The 23,525-nt window shown below is 24.6% G+C and overlaps 4 protein-coding genes and 2 long non-coding RNA genes across 6 annotated transcripts; 5 read left to right on the top strand and 1 right to left on the bottom strand.

Annotated features, from left to right (window-relative positions):
- Positions 1–7,159: 7,159 nt before the first annotated feature.
- On the top strand, positions 7,160–12,693 carry LOC128964128 (protein spaetzle 3-like). The gene is made up of 6 exons (XM_054310687.1): positions 7,160–7,171; positions 7,434–7,564; positions 9,633–9,743; positions 9,825–9,887; positions 10,936–11,061; positions 12,534–12,693. Exons 1-6 carry the CDS (start codon positions 7,160–7,162, stop codon positions 12,691–12,693), a joined length of 603 nt encoding a protein of 200 aa, XP_054166662.1.
- A 6,330-nt stretch (positions 12,694–19,023) lies between these two features.
- LOC128963889 (uncharacterized) lies at positions 19,024–19,869 on the top strand. Its single transcript, XM_054310428.1, has 2 exons — positions 19,024–19,521; positions 19,634–19,869. The coding sequence occupies exons 1-2, from the start codon at positions 19,206–19,208 to the stop codon at positions 19,753–19,755; spliced, it is 438 nt and encodes a 145-aa protein (XP_054166403.1). The 5' UTR covers positions 19,024–19,205; the 3' UTR covers positions 19,756–19,869.
- Positions 19,870–19,968: 99 nt separating this feature from the next.
- LOC128964127 (motile sperm domain-containing protein 2-like) lies at positions 19,969–20,919 on the bottom strand. The gene is made up of 2 exons (XM_054310686.1): positions 20,554–20,919; positions 19,969–20,496 (listed from the first exon to the last, which is right to left on the bottom strand). Exons 1-2 carry the CDS (start codon positions 20,917–20,919, stop codon positions 19,969–19,971), a joined length of 894 nt encoding a protein of 297 aa, XP_054166661.1.
- A 680-nt stretch (positions 20,920–21,599) lies between these two features.
- Positions 21,600–22,781, top strand: LOC128964126 (huntingtin-interacting protein 1-like). Its single transcript, XM_054310683.1, has 6 exons — positions 21,600–21,887; positions 21,972–22,114; positions 22,184–22,321; positions 22,391–22,472; positions 22,531–22,643; positions 22,761–22,781. The coding sequence occupies exons 1-6, from the start codon at positions 21,617–21,619 to the stop codon at positions 22,779–22,781; spliced, it is 768 nt and encodes a 255-aa protein (XP_054166658.1). The 5' UTR covers positions 21,600–21,616.
- On the top strand, positions 22,421–22,785 carry LOC128963883 (uncharacterized). The gene is made up of 3 exons (XR_008484666.1): positions 22,421–22,472; positions 22,531–22,671; positions 22,761–22,785. It is a non-coding gene; the product is annotated as an uncharacterized LOC128963883 (long non-coding RNA).
- A 356-nt stretch (positions 22,786–23,141) lies between these two features.
- Positions 23,142–23,452, top strand: LOC128963882 (uncharacterized). Its single transcript, XR_008484665.1, has 3 exons — positions 23,142–23,174; positions 23,238–23,308; positions 23,386–23,452. It is a non-coding gene; the product is annotated as an uncharacterized LOC128963882 (long non-coding RNA).
- Positions 23,453–23,525: the final 73 nt, after the last annotated feature.

The raw sequence follows: 23,525 nt of genomic DNA, 5'->3' as shown, positions 1-23,525 counted from the left end.
TATTTTAATAGTTATCTTTTTCTACAGCACACAAGTCGTTAATGTTGACAATAATGTTACCAATATTTTAGGACTCAATTAATTTAATTATATAGTTATGTTAACTAAATTATAGCATAGCAAACATACTATACATATTATTTGTATATATCATATTATATACACAATATTGAATTTGAACTCATAAAAAGTCATTAAAAAAGTTATATTAAGAGAATAGCAGTAAAATCATTGGGAGAAAAAAAAGTTAAGCTAAAAGTTAGGGATGCATTTGGTGAGCACATCACTGGATGTACGGTTTGGATAACTGTCTTCAATAACTGTTGATAGCTGTTGTTAACTCACAAAAACATCTCTCTCTGGAAACGATAGGATAGTATAGCAATCGATATTCAGTGTTCAACGCCTGTGCGATGAATGTCTTATAAATACAATGTATATTAAAAATGTGATCATTTGTATTGTTTTAAATGACATGTTGTTTAGTAAATTGAAAACTTTCTAATTAATTATCAAAATTTTATACAATAAGTAAAATATTTTCACTATTTTTAGATTCAAATATTTTTTTCTTAACCATCACATTTATCATTAAAATAATTAAGAATAGGATTTATTAGTTAATAGTTTTTTTTTGTTCAAAGCATTGTTTTTTTAATGATAAATGTTTTATTTTATAATTATCAGTAAACACACGATATGTTGCCATTTATGTTAGTAATTAGCATATATATTAACATTTACGGTACTTTAATTATTACATAATATTATTTGTAATAAGTTTTAATAATTAAAGATTGCAATAGACATGTCATTGAAACTTACCTTTTTTTATAGCATTTTGTTATTCAAAAATAATTTTTGTTGATCTTGATATTTACTATTAATATACTCTATAATATAAACATTATAAACATTTTAAATTATTGACATTTTACTGTCTTTACATATTTTCCTAATGTATAACTAATAGAGTCTATTAAATAGACAAACCTTAATATTACAACAAAGTTATTCATAAAATTTTTTATTTACTAATGATAACTAATACTATTGAGATAATGTTTTAATAGTATAATAATAATAATAATGTCTATTGATTTCATAATAATGTTTTAATCAAAATATTATATAGTTTACTGAATAAATATATCAAAAAATTGAAAAATTACTTATTTTTGATAATGAATTACTAATGCAATATTAAGGTATAGTCTTAAACAGCGGCGGTGGGAATGATAAGGATTATATGTTATTGATTTCAATTATTTCACTAACTATACTATACATTGGATATAAAAATGGCAAATTAAAAATCTAAAAATAATATCAATTTAACTAATATTTTTATTAGTTATTTTTAAATTAATTTTATGTTGGCTGGATGATTGTGCCAACTAATAATTAATTTTTTTAATAGTCTACAACAGTTATCTAGAAAACTATAAAATTAAATTTAAAAATAATTAATTACACTATTATTCAGCATGGTAATTTTTGTTTTTTAATATACGAGTGACCAAATAATTTAAATCAATAACATTGTTGTCGCCGCTGTTTAAGATTTATTCCAATATTAAAGTAACTATAGTTTTACAATATATTATATAAATATAATGTTGAAAATGAAAAATAATGTCATAAAATAAATTTATATAATATAAATCAGTTTCATTAATTTAATTTTAATATAAAATAAAAATGTTTTGTTACAGTGCATAATAGTAGACATTATTTTTGTGTTTATAATTACATTAATTAAAAATATTCTCATTATATATTCATTATTATATAATTTTAGTGTAAATCTTGAATTTGAAAATATGAAAATATAACAATTTATTAATATATTTTTAATTTACTTTCTTTTAAAGTAAATTTTGCATTTATTACATAATTAATTATAAATGTTAATTTATTTAATCTCACATATTTTACAATTTTACATAAAATTTTATATCATATATTATTTTATACAACAATTTTATTATATATCAATCAGTATTTTTAAAAATAAAAATGAATGATAACATTATATTATATTTTAATGTTTAAAAATATAAAAATATTTTATTAATACATACACATACATACACATACACACACATACATACATACACACACACCTACACACACACACACACACACACACACACACACACACACACACACACACACATGTACTGTATTTACAGCATTTATACTGTACTTTCCAACATTTTATGCCTATACTAACATTATATAGATTTATAACTGTATATACAGTAAATATCAATATATCAAACCAGATGGTGTAACTATAGTATTGAAAAATTATTTTTCTTGTAAAAAATCTATCGAAACTTCAAACTTGAAAATCTTACACATATTGCACACATATATCCCCACAGTTTAAGAATAACTTATCCAACAGTAATGACAATCTATACATCTCTACTATATGTTAACAACAATCATATTAATAGTGAATTTGAATGATTTTAAAAATGCAAAAATACGATCACAAATATTTTATTAAATAAAGTTATTGTTATTTTTTTAATTAATTGATAATTAAAAATATATTTTGTGATTTTGAATGTATTTTTATTATGTTATATAACACTAATTAAGTGGTACATCAAATCATCAAGTGATTAAACAATGGCATCACTGTGTATATTATATTATAATCATCATTATTTGGTGAGTTATATTATCAATTATAATTTTTTTTTTTAAATTATAACAATAATAATTCGTAATTTATATAACTTTAAAGTAAAGATGATATAAAAGTTATTATTTTTTAAAACTTATATATAAACTTACTTTAAAAAGTTACTAAAAAGTTACATATAATATAATTATATGAATTGTTGTCTTGTAATTAAAATAATGATAAATATATTTTAATAATTGTTATTCTAATTACTAAAGAATGTAAAATAATTTTTATATTTTTGTTGATATTTTCTATAAATATTTCTATAATTATTGTCAATTCCTATAATATCTTAATAAATATGTATTAGACTTTTAGATTTAGATAATTATAATCTTATTTATTTTTAAAATTTTATTTAAATTTATTTAATATTAAGAATTTTATGATATATAGAGAAATTTTCTTATTTTCTATTTATAGAGAGACAGTAATAAATATAAAATATTTTAGTTGTTGATTAAAATTTTAATAAATTAAATATTACTTGCGTTTACATATAATGTTATTTAGTATTATAGAAAATATTATTAATATATAATATAATATAAGTTTTCATTGATATTTTAATATCTTAAGAATTTTAACTATAGTTTATTATATAAAATTGCTGCATTTAAAAAACTTAATTTCTAATCTATAAAATAGTTATTTTAATTATGATAATTGCGTCCACTGGTTATTTGTGATGGACATACAAATATAAGTAAAAATATAATAATAATTGTTAAATTTATGAAATAAATATATTAACAATGAGTATATTTACAAAATTATAATAACTAGTTTACCAAATTACAACAAATTACAAATAATTTAATATATAAATAAATTATTTATAGTTTTTCAGTGAAAATTAATTATTTTATTTAAACAGTATTATCCAGTATTTATTAACACTGGACGCATATTTTATATACAGAAAGTGAATGAGGGAAAGGAAGAGAGAGAGAGAGAGAGAGAGAGAGAGAGAGAGAGAGAGAGATAAAAGATATATAATATAAGCTTAAGATCGCGGGTGGCTTTCAAATGGTTTGTTTGATCGCCAATCACTTTGATTAGACATACAGTGGGCCACAAGTTTTTTTTGTATGTATGTTGTGTTGTATTCATTTCAATAACGTTTTTATAGTCAATGACAACCCAACCACCGCTGACAATGATTAGTGAAAGTAAAAGTATGACTGACTTATAGTTTTTGGTTGAGTTTAACAAAAGATGAAGAGAGCTATCTCTCCGCTGATGACTCTTCTTCTACTACTTCGTTGTATTTGATCTCTCACTGAGTGTTTCAGTGAAATACTTATAGTAATTCAAATTACAATCACATTGTCTATGAATTTAAATGTAAAATTCAAAGAATTTTTGATAGTTGTGTGCAAATCACTTAAACAGTCATTTGGACTCTTGTTTAGTGATTTTTTGCTTTAATTATTATAATACCGGTATATAACAAAGTTATATAGATTTTTATGGATACAAACTAAATGTTTGTTTTGTAAATGTTTTCATATATTTTATTTTTTTTCAATTCGTATATAAAAACTTTTTAAAATTTAATTATAGTATAAATTAAATGAATATCTTTTATAAACATACTATTTTGAAAGTTATGTTAGTACTGTATCTATCATTTTAATCTAAGTGTTAAAATCTCTGATAAGTAAATTTTCTTATTCAACAAATATCTGTATAATTTATTCAATAATTGATATATATTATTATTATTATTATTATTTTGTTGGTGTTATACATAAGTATCACAATATATAACACATGTTAGCATTGATGGGAAGAATCGGTTGCTTTTTATCTCATTTTATCTCTCTTTCTATGGATGTGTCGACCGCTTATTTATTTTGAATGTTATATATTTTGTTTCAATTTTCTGCAACAATACTTTTGCTTTGTATAGGAAAATAATGTTATGTTATGTTATTTTTGTTGTTGTGTTGATGTTATGTTTGCCCACCAAAAACCATCAACATTATCAACAAAACTAAATACAAAGTAACAACAATAACAACACATATACATGTAGAGACACTATACCGTCAGGTTATATATTAAAACACACATATATATATTGTTGTATATATATATATATATATATACAAATATTACCTGTTATAACAAGAATATGTAGATATATATATTGAAAGACGAGGCAAATTGTTGGCTACAGAAAAAAAATCTCATATCCATAAGCAATAGCTCCAGTCTCTCCCTCGCACTGGTATATACTGTACATACACTCATACGCATAACGTCTCCACAAATATAGTTTTCGTGCCTAAAAAAAGTTTAAATCGTGACAAAAGAAATCTCTTTAAGCAACAAAAAAAAGTTACGATTTTTCTCATTACTATCATTTTGCAGACCAAACCAAACTATTGGTCTCTCCAACGAAAGGTTATTATACCGATAAACACCGTATAATACAATACTTTTCGCTGGTGAGTGTGTACTGTCTCTCCCACCCCACCCCCACTCCCCCCATCATTGCACCGCACAAACGACTGGAAAAAATTTCTCTATCTATAAATTTTTTTTCTTTCTATAAACAAAAATCTTAATTGTAAAAAATATCTAATGATAGCCAAAATTATTTTTCTCTAAAAGTTTAAATACAAAAAAAAAATATTTATAATAATAACTTTAATATATTTTGATAATATACTGATAAGATTTATATATATTAGTAGGGTTTTAAATATGCTTAAGTGTAGAGTACAGTATATACTATATATTATTTTTTTTATGTTATGTACAAATTTATTACACATTATTTTGTTATATCTGTGGCATAAACTTTACAATAAATTTCCAAAATAGATATTTTGATTTTTGTTTTGTTTTTTATATTCGTTTTAGTTATTAAATATCTATTAAACAATTTTCTTAAATCAAAATTCAATACATTAGTTTAGTATTAAATACTATTATTATAAACATAATTCTAAGTTTCATAACAATAAAATTAATTATTTTTTTATCTTTTAATAGAAATAATTGATATATTTATTGCTATTTAATAAAAATAAGGTGTCATAAAATATTTTAATAAATATAGTTACTAAATTAAGAAACATAAACAAAACTAAATATTTTATTATAAATTATATTTGTTTTATACATGGAGTGTCTTAAGTATTATATTATAGATAAATTTTATGTAATGATTTAAATGATAAAAATAAGAATAATAAATATATTATTTGTATTATGAAGTTATTAAACTTTAAATTATTATCTATGAAAACAATTTGAAAATATATGCATTATATAAAAAATATATTTATAATTATTATCATACGTTTGCAAATTATTACTGCAAACAATAGTATGACATAAAGAGTAATAATTATGATATCAGTAAATCCATTAATTTAATTGATTTTTGTGTAATGATTTTAAAGCTTAATAATAAATAATAGTAATATTAGTACTCAAATATGACAATTATAGGAGTTTCATGAAAATTCATTGTATATTTTACTGTAGATTTTATTTTATTGTAAATTTATTTATAGCTTTCAATTGTTCAAATAGTTATATTTGTATACATAATATCAATTGTAGAGTAATTGATTTTTTATTTATTGACTAGTATTACAGTAAATTGATTGATTAATAAATAGCAACAAGTTAAATTTTCTAAGTTTGCTTTTTTAAAAATATTAATATAATTTATGTCGTGTTTTAATATATTATGTTTTAAAAGTAATATTTGATTCAATGAATTTTATTTATTTTCAAAAAATATATTATTATTCATAGCGTATTTTTATATATATATTTACGATATATAAATGTAAATTGTGTTTATATCACACAGTATTTCAATCAATTTTTTAGTAAGACATAAATATATAGATATTTTCAATTAATATATGAATTTAAAGTATTTTTAAGTGCTTTCTCTTATGACTCGTATTTTTTATTATTAAAAGCCATTTGGATTTAAATTTATCCTTAATTTTAATAGAAATTACACTCAACAACAAAAAATAGCTCCCAATGTCATAGTTTCGTAGTCGCACTCCTTTCAAACACATATTAAAAACTATAGAAAAAATTGCTTAAATGTTTTGTTTAAATTGCTTTTTTGGATTTAAGCTGGACTTTATGATCCAAAAGAGATGCAAAAATAATAAAAATCACTTTAATTTAGCACCAAAACAAAAATTGAAAGTTTTAAAATAATGTATAAATATATACTTAAATAATATTATAGTTATATATTGAGCCACAAAAGCAATTATGATATATATTGTGTATACGATATATCCAATGTACTGAATATATATATATAGAAAAGTTAGTCGGAATGTGGAAAAAAATAAAATAAGATTAGATTTTATGTAGTATTAGATAACCTTCAAAAAATTGAAATTAAATAGTTAGTGTAAAAATATGACACTATAAAATTGGGATTTGGATAACAAACAAAAAATGACACAAAAAGTGTCAGACACGACATATACATTAAGCATATGTAATATTTAGTTAAAAATACACATAATAGCCATTATATATAATAGTTTAACGATAATAACCCCTTATTTGGAAAATTTTAATTAATTTCTGTCTTTATTTTAATCTTTCACTTGCAATATACTATTATTTATATCAATATTTATATTTTTATTGAATACACTAAATAAATAGTTAAATACATATTCTTAATAAATATAAATTAAGATTAATAATTAAATTTGTATTACAGATAGTTATTGGTTTACTTTGGTTGAGTGTCGTAATACTGGAAGCATCGGAGGCCGAGTTAGTGGAGGGCTATCCCTGTATTCGCCGCAATAATCAAATATATTGCACCGGTTTAGGCAGTCCTCGATTAACGTAAGTTACATACAGTGTAATACACACACACTTACTGTACATAATATACAGTATATACAGAGTATTACACACCATCATTACCACACCCATACCTACATTGTAATAATTTAGTTTTAATTATTTATTAAATTAATCATATTTATGAATATTAATTAAACATTATTCAATTAAAATAAGACTAAATACTCAGCAAACCGTTTAGTGGTAAAGACCATCAATGTCTGCTCCACTACTTATGTAGACATAGATTAATACTTGTATTGTATAGTATAAACAATATATCAATATTCAGTGATATAAAGTTTTGTCACTATTTTTTTATTATTATTTCACTTGAATTGATGATTTAATTAGTATCGTGTCCTCCAATAAATTATAGATCTCCTTTTTTTAAAAATTTAAATTAATTAACAGAAAATATTTGAAACTTCATCGACTTTTTTCTAATGATTAATTGAATTCAATTATTTAAACATCAAAAAAGTCAATGAAGTTTCAAATGTTTTTCTGTTGAAGTTTATTTGAATATTTCAGGAGATTTATAATTTATTGGAGGACACAATGCTAATTAAGTCACCAATTTAAGGGAAATAATAATAAAAAAAATCAGTGACACAACTTTATCACTGATTATATATTTATATATATATTTCTGGTTAAGTGGTGGCACAGGCATTGGTGGTCTCACCCCTAAACCGTTTGCAGAGTATTTACTTTTAGCTTTTTTTCTTTAGTTGAATAATGTCTTTGAGGCAAAATTCCGGACACACTTATAATATTAGACAACAAATTCATGCCATAAAAACTATATATAATTTTATTTGCCATTCAATTCATTCAATTATAAATTTAAAAAAAAATTGTTGTTGTTTAGTTGGTTTCCATCTATTCATTCATTATTATATATTTTTTTATTCAATCATATATCACATAACGATATAATGCACAGTGAAATAATTTATCTCACACACAGTGATGATTGATTAGGAGATTATAGCTGAGAGAGACAGAGAGAGAGAGAGAGAGAGAGAGAGAGAGAGAGAGAGAGAGAGAGAGAGAGAGAGAGAGAGAGAGAGAGAGAGAGAGAGAGAGAGAGAGAGAGAGAGAGAGAGAGAGCACCTGAATATGATGTGACAAAAAATATGGTTTTTATTTTCCTTTAACTTAATTTTATAATTCATTTATCTCTCTTTAGACATACAATCGAAGGTCAAAATCTTTTATATGATTTTCATATATGAAAAGTGAGACTTAAATGAACTATAGTTTTAAATATAAAATTCACTTTTACGATAATGACCGCAATATTAATGCAGTTTTTTTATTATCAAAACCTATATACAGTATATACAGTATAATATTATGCATAAAATATAGTTTGTATGAAACATTTTTTTTATTATTATTACAGTTTCTAGTAATCTGATTCAAAATATAAATACTATTCAAATCATATTAATATATAAATATGCAAATTATAACTTAATTACAATGATAAATGAGTCACATTAATTAATTATTTATTTATACTATAACACCTAATTAGTTGATTACATATAATTTTGTTGGAGACAAACACTGATTAAAAATCTTTTTGGTAAACATATTATATAAATTTTATGATACATTGAATATATTTTACAGGTATTAACTAATTTATATTCAACGCATGTTTTTACAAATAATACATTTTAATAATATTACATTCAGTGTATAGTATATACTAGTTTACTGTATAATACAATATATTTAATATTCAGTATTATTGTTATGTCTACATAGCGTTAGACAAAATACTGTATTAAATTTCAGATTATATTAAAGTGTTTTTAAAAAAATAATATAATATATATCAAAGAATCTTTTTTACTGTATATACAGTATATATATATAGATAAAAATAATCTTGAAATTTATCAATTAATTGAACAAATTATCGATAATTATTTGTTCATTAGTTGTACATCAGATAAAACAACAAAAATATATAACTTGTTTTTTATTACTGTAGTTTATATATAATTTTTTTATTATTATTATATTTTTTTCTATTCGATGAAATTTCCAGTGAAAAGATCGATAAATTCATTGATGAAAACAAAGCACTTATTAGACGAATGTTCGGTGATTTTGAAGAACCGGACCACGAGTTCAACCCAAACGTCGGTCGTGACGACCAGTACTACGAGAGTATAGCAAATAGTAGTACAACGACGACGACTACTACTACTACTACCACTACGGCTACCATTAATGATAGTAATGGTCATATCATTCATAAAAGGCCAAAACGTGCTAAAAGTAACTCTTATAATAGCAATAAGTGAGTATTAATACTATTATTCGCATTATCCAAATCATTAGTTTTCGTAGAAATCATTGCATTAAATATACGGTATATATATTAGGAAAGAGACGGCAGTGAGTCGCGAGTGAGAGAGAGAGAGAGAGAGAGAGAGAGAGAGACGATGTTTAAAAAAACTAAAGCAAATGTTGAGGAAATGGCCGGAAATAAGTGTCACGATATCTAACAGTGAACACGATTACCCCTAAAGTAAACTATAGCTCACTATAAATGTTTGATTGTTGATAAAGTGGTGTATTTTCATTGATAGTTTTCCAATAAGTTTGTTTAATCAATGTTTTTGTTTTGTTTTAAATTGTGTTTTTAAAAACACCGACTTTTTACTTAATTTTGAAACTTTTTATTTATCTAATATATTTCCGGCTAATTTATTACTTTTATAATTATATTTTTTCAAGATAATAAGAGATTAATTTATTTAAACAAAATGAAATAAAGAGTTTTTAAACAACATTTAGAAAGAGAAAACTAATTGAAATTTAAAGTATTAGTGAAAATAAATGCTTATATAATATAAGTTATATTAATAACCAAAGGAGTTATACAAATACAGTATTTTATGTTATAGTATTACAGAAGATCTTTATAAATATACATAAAAATAAATGAATTCATGAATTACTTTGAATCACTTGATAAGTCATTACTCGCATACCAAAGAAGATAAGTCACCGCAAAATGTTAAGTAAAAAAGCAATGAAAAGCTTGTTTTTTAGTGTAATTTATGTCAAAATATTTCAACGGATTATCACAAATAGAGAGACACTAAATGTGATGAATAATAATAAATTTTTTGTTACATTAATAAAAATGTAATATATTTTTATTTGTGTCATATAATAAAAAAATGCTAGTAGCTAATTATTTTTTTTGGTACCGAAATTTTTAATATATTAGCAATTTATAATATATTACTAAATAATTGATATTATACTTCTGATATGTATTAATATATTTTTATATAATTTTATTGACTGTTGTTTTTTTTGTCCGAAATGTATAACAGAATCGATTCGTGTGAGTCGTCCGTCGAGATAGTGACTCCTTATTGGGCGTCAAACAGCGCCGGAAAGATTAGGGCTATTGTTAATACACAACATCTACAACAAGCCATTCAACAAGAAGTTTGTCAGTAAGTATTGTCAGCTATTTTTTATTTTTCTGGTAAACCCCACCAAAATGCTGGTGACCTCCACTTTCACATATTTATATATATTGTATATGTTTTACAGTCAACTTCTCTGTCTATTTATAAATATACTGAATATATATATATATATATATATATATATATATATATATATATATATATATATATATATATATATATACAGTATATATGATATGATATATACATTACTTTATGATTCTCTTACTTTATATTATAAGTTTATATTTCATTGTATTTTTCAATATTAATATTAATATATTGATAGCAATTGCTTTGGCAACGGATAGTGTACTTATGAGGCATAAGATTATGGTCTGAGACACCAAAACAACTGCACATTCCTTTTGGTTAACATATTCTTCTTATACTTAATTTATAATCAAAGCACCTGTCGCTCTCTCCCTCGCTCTCTCTCTCTCTCTCTCTCTCTCTCTCTCTCTTCTCACAAATTTATATCTATAGACTGATTGTATGTGTGATTATCATAAAAAGTCGGCGGCAACTTAGTCACGATTTTAGAGGGTGGGGGCACTGGTAGGGGTCATACTGATGGGGCAACTACTCAACTACTGCTGAGGCACTCACTTATATGGCAAACAATTATTATATTTGACTCTAACATCAACTCTCTTTCCCCATAATTTATAATATCTCTCTCTCTCTCTTTCTCTCTCTCTCTCTCTCTCTCTCTTTCTCTCTCTCTCTCATTCATTCATTGCTCTTCTTTTTTCTGTAATTTTTCTTTTTCTTCGTTTTGTATTATTTTTGTTAAAAATTTCTTTATTATTAGTTTATTTTTATTTTTTTATTCTTTAAAATTTGTTTTACATGCATTGATAAAAAATACTAATCATTTAATTAATTTGCACATTATTTTGATATAAAGATAAAGTTACTTTTCATATATTGTAAACTTTATATAGAAATTTAGTAAATTATAGTGAAAACATTTGCTATTTTTATTATTGTTTAGATTTTTCTCAAATAAAAACCGCAGATTTCATGATTAGGGTAGTGGCTTGTGTTAAAAATATCAATCTATATAAAACAGGGTCAGTTAAACAATATATATTTTGTAGCTAGATGATTGTGATTTATTTGGCCAGTTAGCTCACTGAACATTGAATATATATTAATATATATACAGTATTACGATATGATAATAAACAACATTATGATATTATGATTAAACAAAAATATATACATGCAATGAAATTCAATTTAAAATTTTGATGCATCAATCAAAATAGATAAAGTAATTTATATATCATCTCTATATATAGTGCACACTATATTAATGTATATTAAGATATAATAACAATAATCTTAGGTATAAATGTAGTGTACATTCATATATACAGTATATATATATATAAAGCATATATTTTGATACTATATGTAACGTATAACTAATCCGCCAATTGTTTTGATAGGTCTGTGCAAACCAAGAGATGCAATAATGACTGTTCGTGTGAACAGAAATACAAATGGCACCGACTGTTGGCCTACGATCCCGACGACGATTGTAAAGGCATTTTCATGGACTGGTTTCTCTTCCCGTCGTGTTGTGTCTGCCGGTGCAATGTTTTATAACATCAGATCTGTTTTTATTAGCAAAAAAATCATAGTTTTTAAATTGTTATATATATATAAATATTTGTAAAATACATTAATTAATAATAAAGATCACCAATTGCTATATCATAGCAAATAAGATCAGAGCTAATATTTGTTTTGAACAATTAAACAAAATAGAAATTGCGATTATAATATAGAAAATGTGTATTTATGTGATATTTTACAATATATCGCAAATTGCACTATATATATAAATTACTAATATTTTAGTGCATTTGTTACATAATTTTGCATGTTAATAATATTAGCTATTTTTACAATAAAAATGTTAATAATTTTGCTATATAAATATATATTTATTTGTAATATAGAGTATACATTATTTTTTTATTATTATTATTTTTATTATTATTAAAAGGGTATAAAATAAACTATGTGTGAAAATGTAACACAAACATGAAAATAAATTGTATTATAAATAAAATTTAGTGATATGTAATAACAATTTTTTATGTGTTAATATATTTATTATTAAATATATATTTAATTTATATAAATTAATAATATATAAATATGTATATAATTTTTTAATTTATAAAATAATAAATAAATCAATTTTATATCAAACTGATTATATTTATCAAATAGTTTTTGTTGATATATGTGTGTAATTATTGCGATACTATTTGAGAAACTTATTTAAAGTATTTCTAAACAAAAATTTCTAAAAAAAATACAAATATTTTCTGTTCACTTGAATTTATATGGAGAGGAAGTCTTTGTTAATAACATTTAAAAAACTAAATAATTTTCTCTTGTAATTCAAATACATACCACTCAAAGTAAATGCTAATAAATAATTAATTTTTTGTTTCACTGTCTCTCTCTCTCTCTCTCTCTCTCTCTCTCTCTCTCTCTCTCTCTCTCTCTCTCTTTTGCAAACCGTTTAACTTTACTATTATTTCAAAGCAATTTCAACTGTTTTTTAGAGTGATAGAGAAAAAGAGTGAAAACGTTTAGTGGAGTGTTTAGAGTTAAGTAGAAAATTGCTTTCAAATAAGCAATAAAATACACTAAAAAAACTTATTACTAAAATATTTTTTTGCAAAAAAACATATAATATGTACTGAGGGTGAGTGAGATAGACAAGAGAGAGAAGGTTTAAGTTTCATAATGAAGTGTTGTATATATTTTTGACATAAATATAGAAATAATTTCCATAAATAATAAATGCTAACTGTTTTTCTTGTTGTATCTCAAAGTAAAAGTGTTGCAAAAGTAAAACAGGCATTAAATTTGTAAACTATTTTAAACGATTAGCTTTTTAAACGCCTGTTTATCATTATAATGAAGTACAATAATACAGCATTATTATTATTATTATTATTATTACTGATATAGTATTGTTTTTTGTTGTTCAACAAAAATGTCAAAATAATAATTTAAGCAAGTGCATTTCTATAATTTTTAATACTCATCTAAATATGAAGTTAAATATAGAGTACACACACTTAGTTTAAAAATAAGATTTTTAAGTTACTGGAGTTAATTCACTGACATTAACTTTAGTATATTACCTGATCTATAAATAGTATAGAAAAACAATGGCGTTTACATATCTGTGTTAAACTAACATTTTTTTAAAGAAGTAGATAATAGAAATTGTAATTTATTGACATTATAATAAATGATTTATTTTTTCAAAAAAAAAATAAATTATCTAATTAGAAATTTTATACAAACAAAATTATATTTTTAAAAAAAATTAAAATCAACTATGTAACATGTAAATTTAATACTGTATTTAATGTAGTAGAACATAATAAATATATAAATTTGATATTATATATTTATGGTATAATAAATAATTAGGATTTTGGTATTTATTATTTTTAAATAAGTTACCACAAAACAGTGGTGTCATCAATAAATACCAAAAAGCTATGTGAATGTATAGCCCATCAAAAACATTATACTAGTATTATACTTTGTAATACACCGTGTAATACATTATTATCATTATTATTATTATAGTTTACAATATACTTTTGTAAGAAAAAATGCATTTTGATGTTTTAAGATATTATAAGCTATATTATCAACATTAAGCACAAGTAAAAGTATAAGTATTGCCAACCAGTAAGTCATTACCGCAAACAAATTGACCCCTACTTTGCAAATGTGAGATTGCAGTGAAATTTTTGTTACAACAAAACATGTGAATATATTTTGAGAGGCAAAAAACTCCCACACATTTCACATCTAGCTCTCTCTCTCTCTTTCTCTCTCTCTTTCTCTCTCTCTTTCTCTCTCTCTTTCTCTCTCTCTTTCTCTCTCTCTTTCTCTCTCTCTTCTCTCTCTCTTCTCTCTCTCTTTCTCTCTCTCTTCTCTCTCTCTCTCTTTCTCTCTCTCTTTCTCTCTCTCTTTCTCTCTCTCTTTCTCTCTCTCTTTCTCTCTCTCTTTCTCTCTCTCTCTCTTTCTTTCTATGCTCTGCTCTCTCTGCTCTCTATAATACATATATAACATAGTTTTTTGTATTGAATATTGTGTTGTTGTTGTTGTTGAGAGATAGTGGAGATTCAAAGTGATGCTTACTTTGTGTGTTGCAAAAAGCCATAGATTGCATGTAAGTGTGATTATCAAACATAAGAGACGCCGGTAAGTAAGTCACGATTTGGCCCGAGGGCTACAATTGCCATATACTAGTATATGGCATATACTGTACACTACCAAACTGTATGGCACTGTAAGAGCCTGTGGGGGTGGTCTCTTGTATGCGCACTCTACATAGGTTATGTACGAGACACTACACTAATCAGTGCATACCTATTAATAGGTAGAGTTCCCAACACTCAAGGAAATATTTAAATTTAATTTGTTGATGAATTATATGCAAAACAATGTTTTTTTTATTGTAATTACGGAAAATTTAATATTTATATATATTTCAGTTATTTCAATCATTTGAATAATGTTTTATATAAAATTAATTTTCAATTTATTGCATTGATATTTATATTTGACATATAAAGGTTTTTAAATGTGATTGTTGGCAATACTATGAATAATTGCATAGTTTCTACACTAATATTATATATATTATTATACAATATTTATATACAGTATATACCTGTATACCTGTACAATACAATATACAGGTATTACCAATATATGATCAATATTTTATATATCGCTCATTTAACTTATACCACACTATCTACTCATTAATTCATATTGAATTCAAATTTATTTAATTATACCTCTCATAGGTTTTTATTAAAATTACTGTAAATTGCAACAAATTATTGTGTAATTAGTGAACAATATATTATACAAAAATTTATAATAATACTAATAATGATAATAAGTATTTAATATATTTAGTTAAATTTTTATGTAAATTATATTAAATCCTATTTTGTTTGCGTTTTTTGTCAGCAAAAAATGTTTTGATTTTTTCAATACTATTGTTTTCTGTTTTATGTCTGATATTGTCGTCTGTATTAAGTCTTTCATCCGATGCTAACGATATGTTTGACACTTTGACGTGAAGATTGAGTTTAGAGTCGAGATCACCAAACTGTGGATCTCGTCGTCCGCTACGACTGGACACGAGTGGTGTCCGTTGTGTGGATGACAGACCATCCGATTCTACAGTGTTGTCGTGCCGTTTGATACATCGGGTGTAACAGCAATGTATTGCCAATAATACCAGTGCTAAGCAAATGATTGAACCAAACACTATACCCAATATAATAGCAATTTTCTCCTTATTATTGCTGTCGGACTCAGCGCTAACTTCACACAAGTTAACCATAATTATAGCCAACACCAGAGCAAACATTTTTGGCCACATTTTTCTTTTGGGGTCTTTCTTATGGCTATTAGGGCTATATATATATATATATATTATAGATATGCAATATATTATATTTCAGACACTGATATTTTACTTCAGTTCATTGACTGACCAAAAAAAATATTGAAAAACCGTTAATTAAAAATTATAAATAATTTTTAAACAATGTATACATTTATGCTTAAAATATAATACTGTATTTAATAATAAATGAAAGCTGACAATAAATTATATACGTTAAAAAAATAAGTATAATTTATTAAATTTATAGGATAATGATATGTCTTACGGTTATTATATAATAAAAAAATGTTTTTTTAGACAATGCATAACGTTTGTTGTGATAGCGTGACAAATGAGTAAAATCTTGAATACTATAATAAAAAATATAAAATAAAATAATAGGTTTGAAATACCAAATTTGACACTTTATTCCTGTACATGGCATTGACAAAATTAATTTCAGTAATAATAATTGAATTATCTTATTATGGTGTCAGTGGTGGTCCTGTTAGTAAACGCAGAGGACAGGTAGTTAGTAAACAGTCTACTACTCGAGCCTATGTAGAAAGTAATGAAGAAAATCTGCCCATAATTATCGTCATTGTTATAATCGTCGCTTTGTTGGCCTTAATAGCCGTCATATTTTGTACAGTCAAATGGATTGTCGGCAAAAAAGTTAGAGTAAAGCATAATACTAGTGATGACAACAACAATAATACTGAAAGTCAACAAAATCATACTCTAGAAAGTGAGACAAATGTTAATAAAAATGTCAATTCAAATGGTATTCAAGTGTCAGATAGTCAACTGTCCGGTCAATTACAAGATAAAGACACTAAATATATAGATAATGGGGAAAGTAAGTCAACAAGTAGTGGCAGTAGTAATAGTAGCAATAGTAGCACTGGTAGTAATAGTAGAAGTGATAGTAACAGTTCTTTACAAACAACAGGAGATAATGGTTTTATAAGAATTGTCAAGAATTTCTTTGGGTTTGAATCGCCAACCAATTCAGTCATCACCTATTGTTCGCCTACTTCTTCATCAAACAGTACAAAATCGGTCGATACTATCACTCAAATTATTAATGAGAAAAACAAAAGCTCTAATCATTGATATTTAATAATAAAACGTAAAATATTAATCATTTTTCAATCGCTTATAGATTTAATTTCAATTATCTTTTAAGCATAAATAATTGCAATATTTATTTAAACAAATAAAAAAACTAAACAATTAATTAATACTGTATATCAAAATAATATGAGAATATTTACATGTACTCATTTAATATAAATTTATAAAATACTAAATTTACTTTATCACACACTCATGCAAAAAAAGTTTTATAAAAATTATAAATTGTATAACAAAACTTAACTAGATTCATTCATAGCTATCTAGGCTAGTCTGGAGCAATGATCCGTTACTATTTAATAATTATGAATGAATGAGTTAAAGTTGAAATCAAATAAAACAATATATTGAATAATAGCTGTTAAGCCGAAATAAACCCACAAACTTTATATTAAATTATATTATTAAATAAAAATTACATAAAAAATATTTAAATACTCATGTAATTTTTATTATCAATTATAAATAAATAAAAATGAATATTAATATAATTTATGAAAATTTTATTTATTTATTTGGTCTCATTATCTAAAGCGATAATAGTTGCCTAACAATATTGTTATTATCAACATTAAAATGCCCCAGATCTATGCTCTAGAATACTAAAAAAAGTAAACTTAACTTGATGAAAGTATTATTATTAATAATTAGTAACATTACATTACAAATTAGTAATTTACGGGAGAAAAAATTACCCCTATACACAATGCTAAAGTATTAATTTACTCAAGTTTACTTTTTTAGCAGTCTATGAATGGATCCAGTAAAGTTTATTATAATATCGATTTTTTTTTGTATATAATATCACCATCTATTGAAATTATTTGTTTGTTTAGTAAAAGTTAAAACATTAAGTTAAACAGATTAGAAAATTTTGAATACAACAAAAATATAATAGTAAAAATTAAACATTTAATTATGAACAATGAATTATAGATTGATAATTATTAATTACATACATTAAAATGAAAATACTATTAATATTATAAAATTATGATATTTTTTAACAAATACTTTCTTATAACATTAATTCACATTTTATATACGTATTAATATTTTTATGTATTAAATATAAATAGTAAATATAAAAAAATAATGGCATTTGAATAAATATTTTCACTAATAAATGATAGTATAATTATAATACTCATTAGACAACAAAAAACTGGTGATATATGAATTAATTATTACTTTATTTTGGAGATAATATCAAAATTAATTCAAATTATTGTTTCATTGATTGGAAGAATTTGTTAAATGAATTACTTTATAAAATATAACTGAAAATATGTATTACAACTATAAAGCAATTGATTGCTAATCAAACCAATGACTCATTTATTGCATTAAAAAGTTGTATAAACTATAAATTTGCAAAAAATTGTTGACTTTATTATATAACATAAATTATTTTAAATGATATAATAATTATCGATAATTTTTTTGTCGATCATTTTGATTGTGTTGTCCGTACACTTTGAGATCATTATCGGTAGACAATCGGCTGGCAGTCAAATACCAACGAAGAATGTCTAAAGAATTGACACACGAATTGACCCAAACTTATATCAATGACTTTCGTCACTTAACTGAAGACTTTCCAAACGAGTTGTCGCCACTTCTGTCGCAGCTCTTTGAATACGATTATCAGATCAATCATTTGATGGACAAATTGAACAAACGTTTTGAGAAGATATCGGCGAACATAAGCAGCAAAAGGTTGAGTCAAGTGAATCGACACCGAAGTCTTCGCAAAATTGACAGATATTTGAACAAAATTAAGACCATTTCCGACCAAAAGTTTGATGTCTGCGATAAGATTCTCGCAAAAATCAAAACCAAAGGTATTATTATTATTATTGTCATCAATGAAAATATAAATATCGGATGTCTTAAAATAACTTAATTATTTTTATTTGTTTCAATATTACGTTTTTGTGACAATTGATTGATTAGCCGACCAATTGAACGATGACTACAATGGACTGCTTTTGTGCGACCAGAAGGAGGCCTTTACGTATGGCACTAGAAGTGGAAGAATGTGGAAGAATAATCCAGTTTATGGAACTAATGATTGAATTGATTTATAAATCAATAATACAAATACAGTCAAAGATCCACATGAATTCAATAATAATAATTTATATAATAATTCAAAAACTCTAATTATGTTATGATTTGTTTTGTATTCTAACATTTTTTCCGTACCGTTAATATCATAATAAAAGTTAATAATTTTATTTTATTTTTGATTAATTAAAAAAATACAAATTAGATAATTGAAAATTAAATCAATTAGTGGTATAGGTATGTGATTCTTTAAGTAGATCTTCATATATTTTCATATACTTTCGTACCTCCGCTTCCGTAAAACCAAGTTTGGCGGCCAATTCATAAACAGATGGACAATTGACGGGTGTCTCGCCAATCAGTTTTACCGAATTGCCGCCCATGTATTTGGGCAACGAATTTGTGTCCACATATTTGATAATTTCTTGGCCATTGGCGAAGTGTACCATATGTTGGTGTTCACCTAACCATCCCTTAACCAATTTCCAAATGCCCCTCAAAATCCACGGCAAGTTATATATGATGATATACTGCATACCCAATGGGTAATGTGTGGTCAAAGTTGTGATAATAAACTTCAACAAATCCATACTTAGATTATTGATTCCGCAATCACTACAGTCTAATACAAAAACGAAACCATTTTTGCCGACTTTTGTGTCCAACTGTTCAATGATGGCAACGATATACATCTCAATAAGTGGTCGCAGTTTCGGTACTTTACGATTGCATTTGCCTCTAAGTATCAGCTAAAACAATGTGAACATTAAATTATAAGAATATTAATTTTATGAGAAATAGTTAACCAGAGGAATATTATTGATGTCTGTATTGTATTCAAAGAGAGCTCCGATTTGAAAGAACTCTTTGCCATAATCTTTATCTATTTGTCTTGAATTGACACCAAAAACTTTTCTCCATTTCAAAGTCGTCAACAACTGATGGACAGCCTTTTCAATGTCATTCTCATAGTATTCAATAAATCGCTGAACAAACCAGTCATCCGATTGGATCCGCTTTATATCACATTCATCAGCAATTGATAAATCACTTTCAAATAATTTAACAACATTTTGTCGGACAATTGCAATCGATTCAAATGATGGCCTTTTATGTAACAATGATTTCGGTGTCTTATAAAAGTTAGACAAATGATTATCATTTTTCGACATAATATTTAAGTTAATTTCAATAAAAATATGTTTTTCATAACAACAATAATAATAATAAATATATTTTGTTGAATATATTTGTTATTTTTATACTTAAATAAAATCTTTTCCTTATTTTATAATAGAATTAAAACATAATTTTTGCAATATTTAAGCGGAAATATGATAACAAGTTAATGTGGATTTTTATCAAATTGATGTCAATTACGAAAGAAAGTTATTATAAATATCTTATAAATTGTCAAATTTTTAATATTCATTTATATTATTATAATTTATATTTTCTATTTATAATCAAATAGTTGTAAACTTTAATATAAACTTAATTTGTTTGATATAATTATTAAAATATTATTATAATTATTGGTAATATTGTATCCAAAAATTTAATTGAAAAATCGTACAATAAGTTTGTAGTGTTTCGATAGTGTTAGCACTCAAATATGATTATCAAACTATCAAACCTTGAAATCAGTTATTTATGAACAAAACATTTTCAGTAACCGAACCTTAAAACCGAAACCCTTTTCCGGAACCGAACCGTTCTCTTAGTTCTAATAAGTAGTTTAAGTAAAATAACCAAACTTTAAGTACATTTACATAAATAGATGATTCAATTCATTGACTTTTACATAGAGTTATTGTGAGTCAATTTGTGACCGACAATACAGAATTGATTGAGTCGTCCGACGACAACATGAATGTTTGGTCGGGCGGCGATTCGTGCGATACAAACAACACAATGACCACAATGTGTCCACAAGACAATAACAATACCACTGACAACAATCATAGAAACGATGACAATATTGCCGATGACAACAACATTAACAACAGTGGTCTACTAACTGACGACGAAGACGACTATGTGGACGATGATGATGACGATGATGTCAAGACATCAAAGCGATTGATAAGCAAAGCGATTAACACCAATGAAAATCCGGTTAAAGAAAAACATATCAGAAGTAAGTTTAAAGACAACCATTAATTTTGATGATTAAAAATGAATGATATGTACTAACTGTGCGCTTAATCTATCCTAATCTAAGCCATAATAATCGGTACCCACCAAAACAAGAGCGCACATCTCTTTTGGACAATTGCTCGCAATCTTCGACTTCAAGACAATCCGATTCTTTGCTGGAAGTTTTGTCATGTCTTACATAAATTGTTACGCGAAGGATATCGAAAGGTTAGTCACCGCAAGTCATATAAGTTTTTTTAATATCTTATTATTTTATTATCGGATTTGTTTAATCAGACAATTGCCGACTCTTATCCATTCCGGCCAATGCTCAAGGATTTGGGCAATAAGTGGGGACTCTTGAGGGAAGGTTACGGAAAATTAATCCAAAATTATAGTAATTTACTTATTCGTAAAATTGATTTTCACACAAATGTATGCAATATTTTTCGTTACCTAAATTATTATTTATATAATGTTAAAATTAATAATTATTATTAACAGAACCAACGTATTCCTGGAAATTTGATGGTCAGTGATGAAGAATTGGATACAATCTGTGAAATATTAAGTCTTCAATCAAACGGTATATTGATTTTTATAATTTATTATTTAATTAGACTATTATTTCATTACTTGAATAGTGTTTGGTTCACTTGATATGAGTCGATCCAATTCAATGACAATGGCTGGTCAGTGCCGTTTGGCACCACTTATCCCATGCATTCAAGACTCGAGTCAATTATACGACTTTTCCGTAAAACTATTATTCAAATTATACGATGGTTTGTATTATAAAAATATAACTTTAATTTAATTGCTAATTAATTTTTAAAAAGAGAAACTATTAATAATTGTATTATCATTGCCTTAGCTCTACCGGCCGCCGCAATAGAAGGATTCAGAAAAATATTTTTTAATAAATTAATATGTAATTTATTAAAACTAATTTAGTATTTTATTACAAGAAATTGATTAATATTTGATTTTTTTATTATCAAGTCTTAAGTAATTTTACTTAAACTCGAAAAATCTACAATATTTCAAAAACTTGATTCAAGTGCCGTCACTACCAAATGTGAGATTACTATTATATTTATTTTTATTTAATTTAAGCAATAATTGCATTAAACTATTAAATTATTATTTTCAGGAACCGCCTAACTTTCTAATCCAATCAAATCTTGAGAGTCATGTAACACCAGTTTGTATACTTCCTCCTGAATCACCCGAAGTGGAAGTGGATCAGGTGGACATGGATTTAGTAGACCTTTCATTCAGTTCAGCGGTAATTTATTATATTTTGAAATATTTATTATTAAAGATAAAAATTTTGATATGATTTTTAAAGACTGATGACACTAATTCAATTTGGTCTCTAAATAACAACGATAACAAAAATGACAAAGAAATTGAAGAAAAGTATTTATATTTTCAATTTTGAATATTAATGTCAGTTTAATTGTAATATAGTATGTCATTTGATAATTATAATTAAGGGATCGGATTATCGAAAAATTAATGGCTCACATACAAGAAATTGAAGTTCAGATGAAAGACATTAGAGCTAAGGTATCTGAAGATTTTATAATAAAAATTACGATAATTTAAAAAATTTCAATTAGGTATCAACTTCTAT

This window comes from Oppia nitens, unplaced genomic scaffold (assembly GCF_028296485.1).
Source record: "Oppia nitens isolate AA-2021 unplaced genomic scaffold, nextdenovo-longstitch-racon4-pilon3 scaffold8_pilon_pilon_pilon, whole genome shotgun sequence".
NCBI classification, from domain to species: domain Eukaryota; kingdom Metazoa; phylum Arthropoda; class Arachnida; order Sarcoptiformes; family Oppiidae; genus Oppia; species Oppia nitens.
The sequence above is the reverse complement of the archived record's forward strand: the minus strand, read 5'-3'. Positions and strand labels throughout refer to the sequence as shown.